The sequence below is a fragment of the Muscardinus avellanarius genome (assembly GCF_963383645.1).
Source record: "Muscardinus avellanarius genome assembly, chromosome: 8".
Lineage (NCBI taxonomy): Eukaryota > Metazoa > Chordata > Mammalia > Rodentia > Gliridae > Muscardinus > Muscardinus avellanarius.
In genome coordinates this window covers 14,637,394-14,658,750 of record NC_137794.1, presented here as the reverse complement: position 1 = coordinate 14,658,750, position 21,357 = coordinate 14,637,394, and the positions used below count along the sequence as shown (strand labels likewise).

Below are 21,357 nucleotides of genomic sequence, written 5' to 3'. Positions count from 1 at the left end.
CAGGGTCTCACTAAGTTGTGGAGGGCCTCACTATTAAGTAATTGAGGCTGGCTAAGAACCTGCGATCCTCCTATCTCAGCCTCCCCAATGCTGGGATTACAAGCATGTGCCACCACGCCTGGCTTATTTTCCCATAGAAGTCCTCACGTTATCCCTAGTGACACCCATTAGCTGTGTGTGTGTGTGTGTGTGTGTGTGTGTGTGTGTGTGTGTGTGTTACTGAGGATTGGCTACACCCCCATCACTATTTTTTTTTTTTAATTTGGAAACAGGGTCTCACTAAGTTGCAGAGTGCCTCACTAAGCTGCTGAGGCTGGCCTCAAACCTGAGACCCCCCTGCCTCAGCCTCCCAAACCCATTAGCATTTTACAGGCCACTAGTATTCCTCTTGTGGAATATCTGGAAAAAAAAAACCCTATTCTACAGATCAGAGTAGCACCGCATTTCCTTGTGCTGTTGAAAGGTTTGTGAAGATTTAAACACTTACCCAAGGATCTACTTAACGTCCTGAGAATTTAGATTTTTGCTTAAATTTGGCTTCTTGGTACAGTTGTTGAGCTTTTGCCCTATCATTCTCCGAATTGAAACATCGTCAGTATTGGGAAATAACTGTTTTGTTACCCCTGTGAAAGACAACAGTGACATTCACACACACGTCATGAGGCCTCCGCGTCTTAAAAGTAAACACCCTGCAGTGCGTATCTGTCCCCAGTTTAGAAAACAGCCCAAACTCCCAGGAAATACTTAAACAGATGAACATATTGGCAGGTTTTTAAAAGCAAAACAAGAGACATTAGAAGGTTTACTGTAAATAAAGAGTATATATATTTGTCTTACTGTGGTAACTAACACCCAACTTTAACCTTACCACCCTACCACTTGTTTCTTCTTATTTTTTGCATTGGGACAGTTTATTGCTAACTTGCAAAGGCTGGCCTCGAACCTGCAATCCTCCTTCTCAGCCTCCCAAGGACTGGGATTACAGGCATGTACCACCACACCACAGGACTTGCTGTGGACTCTGAATATCTTCAAAATGTTAGGAATTTATTTTCATCCATTCCTAACATCAGTTGAAACAACTAGATTCCAACTGATCCTTTTCCAAACGAGAAACGACACAGGTATGGCTTGCTTTCAGAGTACCTGAAACGTTGTTAAAGGTTTGCAAAACAAATCAATTGGATCGTCTACATGATTATATTTAAGGAGATTAATTGATTAAAAAATTACACATCAGGTAGTCAAATTAGCCTCTTTCTAGGATATATGATGAGGAATATACGTAAGAAGGAAAAGCTGGGCATGGTGGCACAGGCTTTGATCCCAGTACTTGGGAGCCTGAGACTAGGGGATCTTGATTTGAGTACAGCCTCAGATACTTAATGAAGCCCTCTACAACTTAGTGAGACCTTGTTTCCAAATAAAAAATAAAAAATGGGGTTGGGAGTGTATCTTGGTAGAATGTCCCTGGGTTCCATCTCCAGTACCACAGAAAGAAAAAAGAGAAAGAAAAAAAGATATAATAATAATAATAATAATAATTATTATTATTATTATTATTATTATTATTTTGCAGGTCTGGGGATGGAACCCAGAGGCATTTGACCTCCGAGCTACACCCCCTGCCCAATTTTTTATTCTTAATTTTGAAACAGGGTCTCACTGAGTTGCAGAGGGCCTCACTAAGTAGCTGAGGCTGCCCGTGAAACCGCGATCCTCCCGTCTCAGCCTCCTGAATGCTGGATATAATTATTATTGAAATATTATTTTGAAATATTTTGAAAATTTTATTCTCTAAAACTGTTTTATTAATTTAAGCTTTCCAGTAACATAAATTTTAAGTCTTTAACTTGTAATTTTTTTCTTTTTGTGGGTCTGGGGATGGAGTCCAGGGGCATTCTACCTCCAAGATATACTCCCTGCCCTAGTTTTTATTCTTTATTTTGAAACAGGCTCTCACTGAGTTGCAGAGGGCTTCATTAAGTAGCTGAGGCTGCCCACGAACCGCGATCCTCCGGTCTCAGCCTCCTGAATGCTGGGATTACAAGCGTGTGCCACCACAGCCTGCTCAAACGTTAATTCTTTTAGATAACCAACATGATGGCAACTTTTCTATAAATTTTCCCATATTTAAGGGGCACATTATTAGACTTTCTCAAATGTTTCTTTCATAGACCAGTATTTTGGAAAAAATAAAATAAAAGAAAGAAAGAACCACAGAAAAATAACTTGACCTTGATTGGTAACATAATTTCAAATTCATGTAAAAATATAACATGATCTTATTATCACCTATGATTTCCTGGACTTCATCCTGATTCATGGCAGGTTTCACGGCTTTGTCCCTTGAAGTGGAGGATTTGGCCCCGGTCAGGCTGTGTGTGGCCATGTACTCATTTGTGTAAAGTACTTGCATTAAGTCATTAATGAACTTCTGAGGCTTGCTCTTATTACAGCGAGCAATCTGCCATTTTTCAATCTTGAACTAAAAAGCAAGAAATAATAATCGAAATTAGAAAAGAAAAACGACTATCTGGAGAAATGTATTACTAATTAAGATATATCAGTAAACAATGTCTACATTCTTTAAGGTGACATATTATACTCTTTTACATTTCAGGGGATTGAGCTAAATGTTAACTTTGAGATCATTCTCAATATTTATGAGTTTATTTGTTCCAGGGTCTGTGCAAATTCTTGCCGTGCACCCTGGATCTGGTGTTTTAAGGATGAGTTTTATTCTCAACACTGCTAAGCATGAGAAGCAGAATCATACCTTTCAAAAGATGATCACATCCTAATCCTTAGTACTTGAGACTATTTTACAAGACAAAAAGTGTGTGTGTGTGTGTGTGTGTGTGTGTGTGTGTGTGTGTGTGTGTGTGTAAAATAGGGGATTGAACCCAGGGTGGAAAATCTACCTCTACTTGGGAGACTGAGACGGGAGGATCGCAGGTTCACGGCCAGCCTCTGCAATTTAGTGAGAGCCTGTTTCAAAATAAAGAATAAAGCCGGGCGCAGTGGCACACGCTTGTAATCCCTGCGCTTGGGAGGCAGAGACAGGAGGATCCCGCTGGTTTGAAGCCAGCCTCGCTGGCTTGAGACCCTGTTTCCAAATTTAAAAAAAATATAAAATAGTTCTGGGAGTGTAGCCTGGAGGTAGAAGGGCTTCTAGGAACCCCAGTACCACCAAAATAAATAAATAAATAAATAAATAAATAAATAAATAAATAAATAATAATAATGAATAAAGCCAGGCGAGGTGGCACCAATTTGTAATCCCAGCATTTGAGTGGCTGAGATGAGTGGATAGTGGTTAGTGGACAGCCTCAGCTACTTAGTGAGGCCCTTTGCAACTCAGTGAGACCCTGTTTCAAAATAAAGAATTAAAAATAGGGCAGGGCTCCATCCCAGAACAGAAAAAAAAAAAAAAAAAAAAAAAGGAAAAAGAAAAGCGAGGAGGAGGAACATCTCAAGGGGTGAGAGATCTGACCTGCCTCCGGTGGAGTTGTGGATGACAGAAATGAACCTCAAAGGGAGGTGGTTGCCTCTCGCCCTGAGGAGGGACTTCAGTTTATAGTCAGCAAGAAAGTGGGAAACTCAGCTCTATGTGTAAAAACCAAACTCTGCAACACAAAGGCGCAGGGACAGATTCTCCCTCCCGGGTAGCTCGGGATATGGCGAGGTGCTTGCGTAGCATGTGTGAGGCACTGGGTTTGAACCCTAGAAACTCAAACGAAAACAAAACAAAGCCTGAGAGCCTCCAGAAAAGAAGGCACCTGCTGACACCTCGGTTTTAGTCCAATAAGACCTGTTCCAGACCTCAGAAAGCAGACTGAGTAAGTTTGTATTATCTGAAATCACTAAATTCATGGTAATCTTTTGCATAGCAATAGAAAAGGGCCGCTGGATTTGGTGGCGCACGCTTGTCATCCCAGCATTCGGGAGGCCGAGACAGGAGGATGACGGTTTGTAGACAGCCTCAGCTACTAGTGAGGCTCTCCGAAACTCAGTGAGACCCTGTTTCAAAATAAATGAATAAAAAAATAGGGCTGAGAATGTATCTCAGAGGCAGAATGCCCCTGGGTTCCATCCCCAGTACTGAAAAAAAAAAAAAAAAAAAAGCAAAGTGACATATGAGGATTTAAATATCCTGAATATTAGATTGTTAATATTTAATTATGACCTTACAAGGCATGTTTTCTGAGGCTGATAAATGATTTCAACAAAACTTCATATTTTTAACTTCTGACTTTGTGTGTGTGTTTGTGTGAGTATGGTACCAGGGATTAGACTCATGGGCATTCTACCTCTGAGTTATACCCCAGACCTATTTTATTTTTTATTTTGAAACAGGGTCTTGCTAAATTGCTGAGTCTGGTCTCAAACTTTTGATCCTCCTGTCTCAGCCTCCCAATTACTGGGATTATAAGTGTGCATTACCACATCTGGCTTAGTTTTTAACTTTTTATTAAAAGAAACTGGGAAGCCGGGCGTGGTGGTGCACGCTTGTAATCGCCGCGCTTGGGAGGCTGAGACGGGAGGATCGCACAGGTTCGAAGCCAGCCTCAGCTACTTAGTGAGGCTCTCAGCAACCTAGTGAGACCCTGTTTCCAAATAAAATATAAAATAGGTCTGGGAGTATAGCCCGGAGGTAGAAAGCCCCTGGGTTCCACCCCCAGTACCACCAAAAAAAAAAAAGAAAAGAAAGAAAAAAAGAAAAAAAGAAAAAGAAACTGGGAGTTTGAGTCTAGTGCCATAAATCAATGAGACTCTTTCAAAACAGAAAAGGCTGGGGTGTAGCTGAGAGGTAGAACCTCCCTTGGGGGTTCAATCTCTAATTCCCCACCCCCAAAAAATAAGAAAGAAAAGAAACTGGGAAAATAGAAAAAGAATTATGCTCATCTAGAATGCAAAGGCTAAAATTTATCTTCTCTTGATATAAAATTATACAATCTTTAATGCATAGGTATCCTTCTGTTATTGGCTTAAAATTTTTATACTTTAGAAATTTCATTTTAGCCAGGTATGGTGGCCCACACTTGTAATCCCAGTGCTTGGGAGGCTGAGACAAGAAGATTGCAAGTTTGCGGCCAGCCTCAGCAAATTAGTGAGTCTCTGATTTAAAATAGGGCTAGGAGCCGGGAGTGGTGGCGCATGTAATCCCCACGCTTGGGAGGCTGAGACAGGAGGATCGCACAGGTTCGAAGTCAGCCTCAGCTACTTAGTGAGGCTCTCAGCAACTTAGTGAGACCCTGTTTCCAAATAAAATATAAAATAGGTCTGGGAGTATAGCTCGGAGGTAGAAAGCCTCTGGGTTCCACCCCCAGTACCACCAAAAAAAAAAATATATATATAATAATAATAAAATAAATAAAATAAAATAGGGCTAGGGGTGTAGCTAAGAGACAAAATTCTCTTAGTTTCAATCCCCAGTACCACCAAAACAAAACCAGAAAAACAACTTTATTTTCTCCAGCTATTTCACTCTTAGGTCTTTTCGAAGGGGCTGAAATCAGAGAACTACAATATCCATGTTAATAGTAGCACAATTAACAAATAGTGAAATTATGGAATCAACCTAGGTCTACATCAACTGATGAATGGATTACAAAATTGTGAGATATACACACAATGGATTCTACCAGGCAATAAGGAAAAACCAAATTATGTCATTTGCAGGAAAATGGATGGATCTGGAGAACATTATGTTAAATGATATTAGTTAGTCACACACAGTGAAGGGCCAGTATCTTCTCTCCTATGTGGAAGCAAGGGAGTAAGGGATATAAAAGGAACTCTTGATAAAGGAGGAGCAAGTCCAGTGGAGGGGGAGGTGGTCTAGGGAACATGGGGGCGGGAGGATCATGGAAGTAATTACTACCGTGGTTTTCTGTACTTCTGTGAGAATGCCAAAGTCAATCTCAGTAGGAGGAGGAAGGGGAAGTGGGGAGGGAGCCCACCAAGTGCTGGTGCATGCATGCCACTGTCACTACGAATGACAGCAAGACCATAATGATGTGAAACTATAATGTGCCAGTAAGAGTATATTTAAAAACAACTTCAGCCAGGCATGGTGGCGCATGCTCGTAATTCCAGCGCTTGGGAGGCTGAGTCAGGAGGATCACACAGGTTCAAAGCCAGCCTCAGCTACTTAGTGAGGCTCTCAGCAACTTAGTGAGACCCTGTTTCCAAATAAAGTATAAAATAGGTCTGGGAGTGTAGCCTGAAGGTAGAAAAGATCCCTGGGTTCCATTCCCAGTACCACACACACACACACACAAATAAAAACAACTTCATCTTTGTCTACAATACACCTTTAGCTTTATAAACCGCGTATTTGTTTCACAAATATTATTTTTTATTACACAAATACAACGCACAATAGGAATATTATGATTATGATCGAAATGTACTTAAAAGTTATCTGATAAGACAACAGTCATTTTATACCTTTAATTTTTATGTTTACCTCCTTTCCAGTAACGCCCGGGCAGGTGTCCCCGCTGACCTGCCTCACATCAGGATGACACTCTTCCTCCGCCTTCAAGGAGATGGGTGAACTGGAATTAGAATCGGAATTACTGGCCACTGAGGCAAAAGAATCTGGCGAGGAGTTATTTGTTGCTCTCCAGAGATTGGAAGCAGGTGTAGACACGGTTCCTCCGCCCTTAAGCAGCGTCTCCGCCATACCGACCAGCTCTTCGAACTGCGTGACCGCCTGTGGTAACACTGCAACGGCAAGACAGAGAGGCCATGTCTAAGTGAGTTCACAGGGGTGCATGTGCGCATATTTTCATGGTGCGAATGTGCGCGGAGCCATGTGGGATAAATTGTTAACATTTGCTATCTTTGGAAAATAAGCATAGTGGAGAGGGTGTTCGGACATATGGACTATTGAATTATTAACTAGTTTAATAATTGTTTAATAATAATAAAGCAATGTAAAAACACTTGGTCATTGTCTTTAAATGTTTATGCACTACTTTACAGATAAAAAAGAACGTTTTGGTCGGGCGTGGTGGCGCACGCTTGTAATCCCAGCATTCGGGAGGCCAGAGGATTGCGGTTTGGGAACAGCCTCAGCTACTTACTAAGGCCCTCTGCAACATAATGAGACCCTGTTTCAAAATAAAGAATAAGAAAGGGCAGGGGGTGTAGCTCGGAGGTCGAAGGCCCCTGGGTTTCATCCCCAGACAAGCGCAGCAAAAAAAAAAAAAAAAAAAAAAAAGGTCTTAAAATGTTGGATTTTCCCCCCTAATCACTAGGAGTATTATTTGAAGGTGCTGAATCTCTTGTTGGGAGGTGCTTCCAATTCTACTATCAGTCACCTTCTAGAAGCTCATATTAGGCCAGTGTAAGTGCCAGAATAAAATCAGTCACTTTTCATAGATTTTCTATGACCATTATGTGTACTTTACTAGGGAGTCAGATTCCATCAAATTAAAAAAAAAAATGCGCTGCTGCGTTTCAAACCTGTGTTGCTCCATAGTAAAGATGAATTTTGGTAATCAACTGAATATTTTTGTACCAGTATTGGGAATGGCCTAGGAAGATTTGAGAAAGCGATGATTATTAATATATTTCAAAAATTGGGTGAGGGGCAAATCTGTGCAAGGACTTGGTTTCTGCCTAAAAGCAGGCAAATATTCCAATGTAAATTAACCTAGCTAAAGGTGATTAACAAGTCCATAGGAGAGGAGAACTAGACAGATCTATCTAAAGACAGATCTACATGATTGGATAAGCTAGCTAAGATGGTAGGAGGGGTCGGACCTTCATGAAAGACACCTTGTCACACCTGGCTGGGGGAGGTACCTTACAGGGTTAAGGGGAGGTACCTTACAGGGACGTTCACTACCATCAGGATTACATGAACAAGATGGAGGTCATGGGTATAAAAAGTCCCGGTCCACGTGCTGTATCTTGGGGGGTGGTGAATTGGCCCGGGCCACCCTCCCCGCCCCCATGCCATTTTGGCATGGGGCTGTATTTCTATTTTCTGTATTTCTATCTTTTTAATAAACTTCTTTAAATCTTCAGCAACCGTCCAAGCTATGCATATTTATTCTTAGCTTAGGACAAGAACCCGCGGTAATTTTCTGGTTTTGGTCGTTTTGGGTTTTGCTATGGGTTGGGGGAAAGTGTGTCCAGGACCCTAGCAGGGATTCCCAGGGAACAGTTTCCCCAAACCATATTCTCCCAATCCGTAACAATTTTCTTTGTTTCTTTTTGTTTTGTTTTTTGGAAACTTACACATTCAAAGTTTTCAGGCCCCCATGTAAAATGGTCTTCTCTGTTATATAGTTTGTTTCCTAAGGATAACATGTTGTTGGAGTTGGAAGAGTCTTTGAAACCTGTCTAATTCAATTCCTTGCTCTGTGGTTGAGAACACTGCTTGTTGGAAAGGTAAAAAGATTTTGAGTTTTGGGTTTTGTGTATTTTTAAGCTCAAGGTAGCTTAAAAATTAGAATAATGTAGACATGTCCAGTTCAGTACACATGGTACTATATTAGTAGGTATTTACTAAAGAAGAAATTTTACCTTTTTTTGTGGTACTGGGGATGGAACCCAGGGGCTTTCTACCCTGGGCTACACCCCCATCCCTATTTTTTTTTTTACATAATTTTTTTTTGGAAACATGGTCTCACTAAGTTGCCAAGAGCCTCAGTAAGTAGCTGAGGCTGGCTTCGAACCTGTGTGATCCTCCTGTCTCAGCCTCCCAAGTACTGGGAATATAAGCGTGTGCCACCACATCCAGCTTGGAATCTTATTTCTTTTAATAAATATTTCCTAAGCACCTCTTCTGTGCCAGAAACTCATTCTATCAGTAATTATTTATTGAGCTTTTTTTTTTCGTGATACTGGGGATGGAATCCAGGGACATTCTACCTTTGAGCTATACCCCCAGCTCTACTTTTTTTTCTTTATTTTGAAACAAGGTCTCACTAAGTTTCAGAGGGCCTCACTAAGTAGCTGAGGCTGTCTTCGAACCTGTGTGATCCTCCTGTCTCAGCCTCCCAAATACTGGGATTGTGCTAGTATTGGGAATGGCCTAGGAAGATTTGAGAAAGCTCTGATTATTAATATATTTCAAAAATAATTGTGTCAAAATGGCGGCAGACCTGGAGAGAGAAAGGCTTGGCCTTGGTCAGGAAGCAAACAGCTATTGAAACTTAAATTGATTTAGCTAAAAGTAATTAGCAAGTCAATAGGAGAGGGGAACTAGGCCTTTATCTAAAGACAGATCTACATGATAAGCCAGCTAAGATGGTAGGAGGGGTCGACCTTCGTGAAAGGAGACACCCTGCCACACCTTATTGGGGGAGGTACCTTACAGGGTAAGGGGAGGTACCTTACAGGGACATTCACTACGTCAGAGTCACACAAACAAGATGGAGGTCATGGGTATAAAAGGCTGAGTTCACGTGTAATTCCTTTGGGCTATTCAATTCGAGTCACCCCCTCATGCCATTTTGGCATGGGGCTCTATTTCTATTTTCTGTATTTCTATCTTTTAATAAATTTCTTTAAATCTTCAGCAACTGTCCAAGCTATGCATATTTATTCTTAGCTTAGGACAAGAACCCGCGGTAATTTTCTGGTTTTGGTCGTTTTGGGTTATGTTATGGGTTGGGGGAAAGTGTGTCCGGGACCCTGGCAGGGGTTCCCGGGGAACAGTTTCCTCAAACCATATTCTCCCAATCCATAACAGGGATTTCAGCATGCACTACCACGTTGGGTTTACGGAGCATTTTAATAACATCAAATAGGTATCTAGTTTCAAATACTTATCTAGAAGTATGCTCTGTGCAGCATACTTTTTTTGTTTTGTTTTGTTTTTTGTTTTTGCGGGCCTGGGGATGGAACCCAGGGGCATTCGACCTCTGAGCTACATCCCCTGCCCTATTTTTTATTCTTTATTTTGAAACTGGGTCTCACTGAGTTGCAGACGGCCTCACTAAGCAGCTGAGGCTGTCTGTGAACCATCATCCTCCGGTCTCAGCCTCCCAAATGCTGGGATTACAAGCATGTGCCACCACGCCCGGCTCAGCATACTTCTGAAAACTTTTTTTTTTCTTTTTTTGTGGTACTTGGGATGGGATTCAGAGGCACTCTACCCCCAAGCTACAACCTCAGTCCTATTTTTTATTTTTTATTTTGAAACAGGGTCTCACTAAAGTAGCTGAGGCTGTCTGCGAGCCGTGATCCTCCTGTCTCAGACTCCCAAATGCTGGGATTACAAGCGTGCACCACCACGCCCGGCCTCTGAGAATTTTATGGATGTTCATTTATTTGATCCTCATTGCAACTCTTTGAGATGGTTTTACCACTACCCCTAATTGGCAGATGAGGTTAATTAGATAATAATAAGTTACATAGCTTACCTGGAAAAGCCAAGATTCAAATTCAGACAGACTGGCACCCCAATCCACACTGCATAGACTCAACATTTGCAAACCACTATGCGAGTTGCTAGGGATAAAACTGGGAGCAAAACCAGGTGTGATCGGCATCCTTTTGGAGCTCAGAGTTTGGGAGGTGAAAGGACATTACTCACATCACCATACTGTGTAGTGAGGCCCTCAACAACTTAGTGAGACTGTTTGAAAATAAAAAATAAAATAGGGCTGAGGGTGTAGCTCAGAGGTAGAACACCCCCAGGTTCATTCTCAGCACCACACACTTACACACAAGAAGATTTAGAGACTGGCTGAGTGTGGTGGCACACACATAAATAATCCCAATACTTGGGAGGTGGAGACAAAATGGTTACAGGTTCAAGGTTAGTCCTGGCAATTTACCGAGACTCCGCCCCTCAAAAAAAAAAAGGTCAGGGGTGTAGCTTGAAGGTAGAGAAGACTTGGAGACTGAATTAAAGCATGTTGGCAGTCAAAGAATCATGCCTATGTAATGAGGCCTCAGAGCCAGGCATGGTGGCTCACACCTGCATCTCAGTACTTGGGAGGCTAGGACAGGAGGGTAGCAGGTTCAAGGCCAGCCTCAGCAATGTAACAAGGCCCTCAGTAACTTGCAAGGTCCTGTTTCATGGGGAGCCATTAAGTACTTCCCCATGTCCTTGGCCATTGTGGGGGAACCCTATCTTTACGAAAAGAGTACCTCTGACTGTCCTTCACGCAGAGTCAACAAGGTTTGGAGTCCTGGGGGTTTCAAAGTAATTAAGACTCTCTTAGAACAGTTGATGCTACTGTTCTGTCTGCTAGATAAGATTAGGTTTGTGTTGCACCAGGGTATTGTTTGACTGGCCTGTTATATATGTACTTTGGACTTGTCTTTCTTGCATTCCTGTGCTACCCAAAGCTAGGAACTGTATAAAGGGCCATGAGAGGATAAACTGGGCGCTAGTAGTGACTAGTAGCCCTCCCATCCTTGAATTTTTTAATCCTCACTCCTCTCTTTGGAACCCATACTTTTGCCGGCTGGCTCCAGCACTACTTCAAAATAAAGATAAAATAGGGCCAGGATTATAGCCCTTGGGTTAAATCTCCAGGGCCAGGCACACACAAACAAAATAAAAGGAAGCAGGCCGGGTATGGTGGCACACACTTGTAATCACAGTACTCTGGAGGCTGAGAGAGGAGGGGCACAGGTTTGCGGGCAGCCTCAGCTACTTAGTGAGACCCTCTACAACTTTGTGAGACCCTGTTTCAAAATAAAGAATAAAAAAAAATAGGGCTGGGGGTATAGCTTGGAAGTAAAATGTCTCTGGGTTCCATCCCCAGTACTGAAAAAGAAAAGAAAAGAAAACAACAAGGAAACCTCCTTTGGATACCAGAGCCCTGGTGAGCTTCCTGGAGGAGCATGTTGTCAGGCACAGATGTGGGGAGGTGAGTATAATAGAAACATATTTGGAAACTTTTTAAACTATGCCTTTTTCTTTAAATTCTAACGTGTATTCTTATCCTATAATAAATACTACCATGAGTTTAATAGATTTCAGTGAAGTTCTGTGAGTTTTTTTTGTTTTTTTTTTAATCAAATTATGGAATGTGAGGGTGGTTTTGGGAAACCTCCAAATTCGCAGTTGGTGTTAGAAGTCTTGGGTGGACTTGGAAGTCTGGAGGACAGACTGCCTTGCATTTCGGCTAATTTGTACATGTAAAGAAATGAGAAATTACAGTTTTAAGCATCACAAAGAAGGGCATGCAGTGCTTACCCCAGGCTATAACAAAAGAGGACTTGACTCGCAGGGACAAGAAGGATATATCAAGATTAATCTGAGAGCAGAAGGCTCAGCAGAAATTTAAGAGCTGAAGAGAATGATCTGCATTGGAAGAACTGAAAGGAGGCCAAAGCTATAAAGAGAAAAGGGGAATTTGGCATGGAGTGAGGATTCAAGTCTATTTACTGCTTTTTCTGTGTAAGAAGTTGTACACGTTCATTGGCCTACAATCCTTCTTGTCGCTTCTACTGCCAGTCCTTCTTGTCACTTCTGAATTCTCTTTTTCTTCTTTGCTTTTATTTTATATATTTGGAATCATACTAGCATTGTATTATGGCTCCTTTTCCAATTAAAACTGTAAAATGAATATTTTTCCTGATTTAAATTTTCTTGGAAAACAGGATTCTTTGTTTTTATTTATTTATTTCTGGCCCGGGGAATTGAACCCAGGAGTAATATACCTCTAAGCTACATGCCTAGTCCATTTTATTTTTTTATGTTGAAACAGAGTTTCACTAGGTTGCTGAAGGTCTTGCTAAGTTGCTGAAGCTGGTTTTGAACCTGCAATCCTCCTGGTCTCTTAAGTACTGATTATAAGTGTGCACTACCAAGCCCAGTGAAAAATATGATTTTTTTTTAGGTCTAACTTATATAGAGTCAAAAGTAAGCTTTTACTTGACATCTAAGCAGAAATTAAATAGTTAAAAGGGATGAGTTTGATAAAGGGGTATCCTTAGTTGGTGCACATCCCTTCAAGATACAGAACATTTCTATCCAAGTTCTCTCGTTTTCTTCTAAAGAAAATCCCTGGACGTGCCTCAGAAATGCCCACTTTCTTTTTTATTTTTTATTTTTTATTTTTTTAGCTGTAGAAATGTTACTTGTTCTAGAACTCCACATATTAGACTCAAACAGAATATTCTCCCTTTTTTGTGTTTTGATCTGCTGTTATGGTTTTTATTTAAAATGTCTCCTAGACAAGCAAGTCACAGGTATCTCAACTTATCTGTACATATTTCTGTATACATCTCTTAAAAAGTAATAAAATTTTAGCCGGGCGTGGTGGCGCACACTTGTAATCCCCGCGCTTGGGAGGCAGAGACAGGAGGATCGCGCAGGTTCGAAGCCAGTCTCTCTGGCTTAAGAGACCCTGTTTCCAAATTTTAAAAAAATATAAAATAGGTCTGGGAGTATAGTCAAGAGGTAGAAGGGTTTCTAGGAACCCCAGTACCACCAAAAAAAAAAAAAAAAAAAAAGTAATAAAATTTTGCCGGGCGTGGTGGCGTTCACTTGTAATCCCAGCATTCGGGAGGCTGAGACAGAGACTGGAGGATCACAGTTTGCGGACTGCCTCAGCTACTTAGTGAGGCACTTTACAACTCAGTCAGATGCTGTTTCAAAAATAAACAGACTACAGCCAGGAATGGTGGCACACGCTTGTAATCCCAGTACTTGGGAGGCTGAGACAGGAGGATTGCACAGGTTCAAAGCCAGCCTCAGCTACTTAGTGAGGCTCTCAGCAACTTAGTGAGACCCTGTTTCCAAATAATAAAGAGAAAATAGGGCTGGGAGTATAGCCCGAAGGTAGAAAGCCTCTGGGTTCCATCCCCAGCACCACAAAAAGCAAAACCAAACAAACAAACAAAAAATAAAAAGACCAAATATGGCTAGGGGTATAGCTTGGAGGTACAATGCTCCTGGTTTCCATTTCCAGTATCGCAAAAAAAAAAAAAGTAATAATTTTTTTTTTTTTTTTTTTGGTGGTACTGGGGTTCCTGAAAGTCCTTCTACCTCCGGGCTACACTCCCAGACCTATTTTTTTGTATATTTTTATTTGGAAACAGAGTCTATTAAGCCAGCGTGGCTGGCTTCGACCTGCGCGATCCTCCTGTCTCTGCCTCCCAAGCGCGGGGATTACAAGCATGTGCCACCAGGCCCGGCAAGTAATAACATTTTAAAAAATAGCTGTGACACTACTGTTACAGCCAGAAATAATTAACAGTAATCCTCTAATGTCATTAAAAACCTTAGTCAATGTTTAAATTACTTTGATTGTTGAGTGGATTTTGTTTATGGTACTGGGGATGGAACCCAGGGGTGCTTTACCACTCAGCTACAACCCCAGCCCTTTTTATTTTATTTTGAGATAGTGTCTTACTTTCCAAAGCTTTGAACTTTTGATGCTCCTTCCTTAACCTCTTAAGTAGCTGGGATTAAAGGGGTGTGCCGTGGTGCACGGCTATTTTAAAGTTTATTTAAATCAGGGTCCACTAAAGGGCTACATGCTGCAGTAGCCGCTGACTGACTCATTCATAGGAACTATGGTTCCCTACCCCTCTCCTATTATTTTTCCTTGCAATCTATTAGTTAAAGAAAACTGAATGGTTGGTTTTGGAGGGTTTCTCATAATCTGAATTTTGCCGATTTTACCTGTAAGGAGGTATTTAACATATTCTTCCTTGCTTTGTACTTATTTTTTGTGGTACTGGAGATGGAGCCCAGGGGCATTCTAGCTCCAAGAGACACCTCCAGCCTTATTTTTTATTCTTTATTTTGAAACAGGGTCTCACTGAGTTGCAAAGGGCCTCACTAAGTAGCTGAGGCTCTCTGAGAATCGTGATCCTCCTGTCTCAGCCTCCCAAATGCTGGGATATCATGTGTGACCACCCTGTCCGGTACCCGTGCTTTATATTTGATAGAGATTGGTAGTTAGATCTGAAGGCTTGGTCAGATTCAAGCAGTGTTTTAATTTCCATCAGGTGGACCTGATGCATGGTTAGCATCTTTATGATGCCAGCAGCCATCGCCCGACCACTGCTGGGGTCCATTGTGTTGTAAGGGGTTGCGAAGTGCTGATGCCTTCATTCTTTTCTTCTTCGCTTATTAGTGGAATTCTTCTATGAAGGGAAGTGTCCTTTAACCCACGACTTGGTTACTCAGTGGTTCATTTCATCTGGAAATGGCAGGACACATGCTTCATTTTTAGTCTGCACTGGGCCAGTTTTCAAAACGATGAGTCGTTTTCTTGAGATGACCAGTCTTTCTTTTGTGCGTACTATTGTGAGCTCACGCACTGACATAAAATATGCGTCTATCTGTGGAGGTCCTCATTGTTTTTGACGTCCAAACTGTCCTATCTTCGGCCAGCAGGAAGCTCATCGACTTAACACGTCCACTTGTCTTCATTAAACTTGCTCACTTTCTGGTGCGGCAAGCCATTCCTGTGTTCTTCATGACCAAAGCCTCCGAGGAGCTGCACGTGGTGTATTTTCTGCCCAAGACCTGGAATCGGCCTTTTCTCTGAGGAACTTAGGTTCCTTTCAGTGGGAAATAATATTACGAGAGCTCATCCAGGTGCTGGAAATGCTCTCTGTTCTTGTTTCCAGGCCTGTTCGGTGCGTGCTATGAGGAAATACGTGCTACTTCTTTCATAAAGACAAAAGTTATCGTATGTTCAGGCCGGCACTTCCCATTCAAATTCAGAACATGGATTGAAACTGTATAGTTATATTTCCACGCGCCACATGGTGCGAAATGAGAATCTAACTTGGAAAATCAGCTTTCCTGACACCATTTGCTGAATAATTTATCCTCTTCCCCGTTGACTTGCCAGGCTCACTACGTAGCTGTATTTGCAGGGCCCAAGGCAACATGTTCCAGATATCAGAATTTTGAGATGAGGACAGCAAATCATTTTTGCCAGAGCCAGCTCCAGAGCGTTGTGTGACTACATGAGTGACAGCCATGAAGCCGGGCTTGCTGACCGGTGACAGCAAATATCATAATAGCAATACTTGCATTGTACCTCACTCTCTTCTGAATGCATTACCTATGACCCGGGAAAACAGTTCAAGCAAGGTGCCTCTCACCAAACCCTACTCTACCTCTGTGCCATACTGCCTCTAGGGTATTTCTTGATCATATACTAGGTTCTGTGTGTGTGTGGGTGTATTCTGTTCCACTCATCTGCTAACTCTTGCACTAACAAGCCATGCACTAGCAAGTCACTTTTTTTTGTATTGGGGATAGAACCCAGGGCATTCTATCTCTGAGCTATACTACCAGCCCTCCCCTCTCTTTTTTTGCAGTACTGGGGATGAAACCCAGGGGCATTCTACCTCCGATCTACACCCCCAATCCTATTTTTTATTATTTATTTTGAAACAGGGTCTCACTAAGTTGTGGAGGGCCTCTCTAAGTAGCTGAGGCTGTCCGTGAACCATGATCCTCGGGTCTCAGCCTCCTGAATGCTGGGATTATAAGCGTGCACCACCACGCCCGGCTTACTTTTGAATTAAATAAGACTTATGATAGCACCAATCCTCTGCTCTGTCACTCCTCAGCCCTGCTTACCACTCCTAGAAATCTCTGCTTCTGATTCATTTACCTGCTTCTTCTGGCAGCTGCCTCCACAGTCTTAAATAACAATATGGATGTACACTATTTCTTGTTTTATTTTTTCAGATGCAGAGAATTCTTTGCTGAATTCCAACTATATAATAGGACACCAGGGCTCTCTTTCAACTCCTCCCATGTACACAGAACACACACATAGTACTCATATTCATACCCCCCTTTTACATCATCCCCATAGGTTGAACAGAAAACCTAGTTCCATAAATAATGCTCTTACATCATCAAACTGATGTAAATATTCACAATCCCTTTCCATTAAATATGATTTTTCTTTTGCAGGTCCAGGGATGGAACCCAGGGGCATTCGACTTCTGAGCTATACCCCCTGCCCTATTTTTTATTCTTTATTTTAAAACAAGGTCTTACTGATTTGCTGAGGGTGTCACTAAGTAGCTGAGGCTGGCTGCGAACCATGATCCTCTAGTCTCAGTCACCCAGATGCTGGGATTACAAGTATGCGCCACCACACCCGGCTTAAATATGATTTTTAAAAAATCTGTGCAGATGGCATACATCTGTAAGTCCAGTTACTCAGGAGACTGAGACGGGAGGATCCCAGGTTCAAGGTCAGCCTTACCAAGACCCTGTCTCAAACTAAAAAAAAAAAAAGGCTGGGGTTGCAGCTCAGTGGGAGAATTCCCTGGGTTCAATTCCGTCTACCATACACAAAAAATGAAAATCAATGGTTTTCCCTGTAGTTAATAATTTTTTACCTTACTTAGTATATTTTACTGTTTAGTTCACTAACTCATCTCTTAGGTCTCCTTTCAGTATGCATACATACATCATGGCGTCTCTGCCCTTCCTGTCTTTTTCTCTGCTCAGCTTTCTGGGGCTTCCCTGGGATGGCCTGGTGGACTCTCCCTGTGTCTGTACTGAAGCGCATCACCTGTTTCTGGACACCATGTCTTTACGGGTTTACTCCTCAATTGAGGGAAGTACATTCTGCATGGAGCTTCTACAAAAGGAAGAAGGTTTTGGGAGCACAACTTCTGAGGTTTTTGTGTATGTGAAAATATTCTCCTACTCACACACTTGCGCGATAACCTCGCTGGATTGCGATTCCAAGTTTAAATAGTTTCCTTTCAGAATTCTGAAGGCATCACTTCATTAACGTGGAACTTCCGGTATGGCTGGTGGGAAGTCCAATGCCATTCTGGTTCTCAGTCCTTTGCCGAGAACATGATCGATCTCTCTGAAGCTGGGGGATCTTCTCTTTGCTTCTCGTGTTCTGAAATTTCACCATGTCATGCTTCGGGCAAGTCATTTTTTCCCCATTCATTTTATTGGATTTTGATGGTATCTTTCTTTTCTATGTTATAAAAATTTTGTTAACAGTGCACTTAAATTTAGAAGTAAGAGGCAATTTAGCATAGCTTAATCACTAATATTGATGCTAATTACTATTTATTTTTATTTTTGGTGGTACTGGGGTTCCTGGAAACCCTTCTACCTCCGGGCTACACTCCCAGACCTATTTTACTCTATTTTATTTGGAAACAGGGTCTCTTAAGCCAGTGAGGCTGGCTTCAACCTGCGCGATCATCCTGTCTCCGCCTCCCGAGCACAGGGATTACAAGCGTGCGCCACCATGCCTGGCTCTAATTCTCTATTTTTCCTAATCTTTTCTATTTTCCTTTTTTTGTCTTCTTGCTTTAATACCTATAAGATTTTCTTAAGTTTAACTTCTAAATATTCTATTAAATTTCTAGGTTTTTTACTCTCCTTGTTCTTTGAATATTCCTTTTAGAGCTAACCTGTTCTTGTTTAATGAATGTAATATCTTCTCTTAGTGCAGTTTTTTTTTTACTGCTACCTGCCTTGTCTTTGTTTCCTTTCTTTTCCACATTAGAGGATTTTCACATATAATCACATCCCTTTTCTCAGCTGTGCCCAGTATTCTTGAGTTCACACAGTTCAACCCATCCTGAGAGAAACTCTGGGTTCTCTTGTGATAGTTGTTGCTACACTGGATGAATATGCTTGTGGATTTGTAGTCTTAAAGGCTCTTTATGCAGATTTGTGATGATGTTTTGTAGATTATGTAGATATTTCCTCTGGTTTTCACACTACCAGCACTACCTTAATCCTTTATTATGTTGTTGTTGTTGTTGGCGTGACCGGGTATTGAACCCAGGAGTATTTTACCTCTGAGCTACACCCTAGCCTAGCCTCACCTGTATACACGCATGTGTGTGTGTGTGTGTGTGTGTGCGTGCGTGTGTGTGTGTGTGTGTAGTGTGAAAACCAGAGGAAACATCTACATAAATCTACAAGACAAATCTACAAAACATCATAACAAATCTACATAAAGAGCTTTTAAGACCACAAATCCACAAGCATATTCTTCCAGTGTAGCTACAATTATCACCCCCTTGGTACAACAGAACCCAGAGTTTTCTCTCAGGATGGGTTGAACTGTGTGAACTCAAGAACACTGGGGCGGGGCGTGGTGGCGCACACCTGTAATACCAGTACTTGGGAGGCTGAGACAGGAGGATTGCGGTTCGCTGACAGCCTCAGCTACTTAGTGAGACCCTCTGCAACTTAGTGAGACCTGTTTCAAAATAAAGAATAAATATAGGGCAGGGGATGTAGCTTGGAGGTTGAATGCCCCTGGGTTCCATCCCCAGACCCCCCCACATCCAAAAAAAAACCCCAACAAAATAAAAACACTGGGTACAGCTGAGAAAAGGGATGTGACTATTTGTGAATTATTTTATATCATGTATAATATATAATATAAAATGATAACTTTTTTGTGGTACTGGGGAATGAGCCCAGGGACATTCTACCTCTAAGCTATACCCCCAGCCCTATTTTTATTCCGTGTGTATGTGTGTGTGTGTGTGTGTGTGTGTGTGTGTGTGTGTGTGTGTGTTTGTGTGTGGTATGTGTGTGTGGTAATGAGGGTGGAACCCAGGGTCTTTTCTACCTCCAGGCTATACTCCCAGACCTATTTTATACTTTATTTGGAAACAGGGTCTAACTAAGTTGCTGAGAGCCTCACTAAGTAGCTGAGGCTGGCTTCGAACCTGTGCGATCCTCCTGTCTCAGCCTCCTAAGCGCGGGGATTACAAGCGTGCGCCACCATGTCCGGCTCTGATTGATTGGTGATCTTATTTCAAACAAGATAACCAAATAAGCAAGATAATCTAATGAGGTAACAGTCTTTTCTCAGACCTCTTTCTTATTAGGATTACACCTAAAATTTCAACCTTCTGATGTCTTCCTAATTCACAAAGGAGGCCAATTTTGACTATGTCTGTCTGTCTGTCTGTCTGTCTATACTGGGGATTGAACTCAGTGGGGTTCTACCACTGAGCTACACCCCCAGCCCTTTCTATTTATTTATTCTTATAATTCTGAAACAGGGCCTCAGTAAATTGCTATTCACTAGCCTCGAAATTGCAATTTTCTTGCCTTGGCCTCTAGAGTATTGGGATTGTAGGCCTGGACCACCGCTCCTGGCTGACCGTGCTGTTGAAATTTATAAATCATCCCTTCTTCCCAAACACCAATCCTTTACTACCCTTATATTTTTCTTTTTTGTGTGTGTGCCAAAACCTGGGATACCCTTATATTTTTCATAGCACTTATCCTTACCTAACTTATATAATGCCCTTTATAACTTTTAAGTTTTTTTTACTGTCTCCCCCCTACAGACAGACAGACAGACACACACACACACGAATATAAGTTCCCCAGAAGCAGGGATTTTTGCAGTATTCATTGATTCTCCTAGGTACGTAGGGAACTGTCTGAACATAGTAGGGATTTTATAATATTTATTAGTGAATAGCACACTGCAGCAGCAGTTACCTGAAGTCTAACCAAGAACCACTTTACCACTTGGTTTACAGATTGCATTCTGGTGAGTGTATCTGGGGTTGCTGGGTGGAGAGAAAGACATTAGTAAGTACATTATAGATTATATAGACTCATGAGTGGCAAATAATAATAGATAATACAACATATAGGTGTCAAAGAGGAAATAAAGGAGAATAAAAGTATTGAGAAAAGAGGTTGAAGTTTTAGATGGGGGATCCAAGGAAAAGATGAATTTGGAGCGAAGTCCTAAGGGAAGGGAGGGTTCGGGCAAGTGGCTCTGTTGAAAGAAGCTCGTAGGCAGAAGAAACAGTAAGTACAAAGACCCTGAAGCTAAGACATCCTGATGTCTTTCAAGGGAGAGCCCGTGTGCCAGTGTGGCTAGGGAGACAGCGCATAACAAGTACAAGGTCATTACAAGGATGTTAGTCTTTACCATGAGAAGGTCGTAATTCACTGGTGGGTTTCAAGCAGAAGAAATACAAGAACTGGCCTAACTAGCAGTATTATTCTCACCGTTCTATTGAGGATACATTGCATAGGAGCAAGAGCAGAAGGAGGGACACGAGTTAAGAGGCCATCATAGTAATTTTTCTTTCCCTTTTTTTTCTTTTTCAGTGGTACTGGCGATTAAACACAGGGGCATTCTGCCTCTGAGCTACATGCCAGGGTCTCACTAGATTGCTGAGAATTTTGCAAAGTTGCTGAGGCTGGTCTCAAATCTGTGATCCTCCTGTCTCAGCTTCCCAGGTGCTGAGATTACAGGTGAGTACCACCACGCCCGGCCCACCATAATAATGTGAGTGGGAGATAAGATAGGAGCTTGGACCAGACTGCCAGGAATAGGGTGGTAAAAGGGACTGAGTTCTAGAAATATTTTGAGGTTAAAGCCAGTAAGATTTGTTAATGAGCTACATGTGAGATGT

General features: G+C 41.8%; 1 protein-coding gene across 1 annotated transcript in view; it reads right to left on the bottom strand.

Moving 5' to 3' along the window:
* Positions 1–495: 495 nt before the first annotated feature.
* The window catches only part of BEND6 (BEN domain containing 6), a gene marked incomplete at both ends in the record, with an annotated part of 36,337 nt that continues 15,475 nt past the window's right edge, over positions 496–21,357 (bottom strand). Inside the window, 3 exons of the mRNA XM_080700183.1 lie at positions 496–623; positions 2,296–2,488; positions 6,515–6,735. Coding sequence (XP_080556309.1) covers positions 496–623; positions 2,296–2,488; positions 6,515–6,735 — 542 coding nt within the window. The remainder of the gene's footprint in view (positions 624–2,295; positions 2,489–6,514; positions 6,736–21,357) is intronic.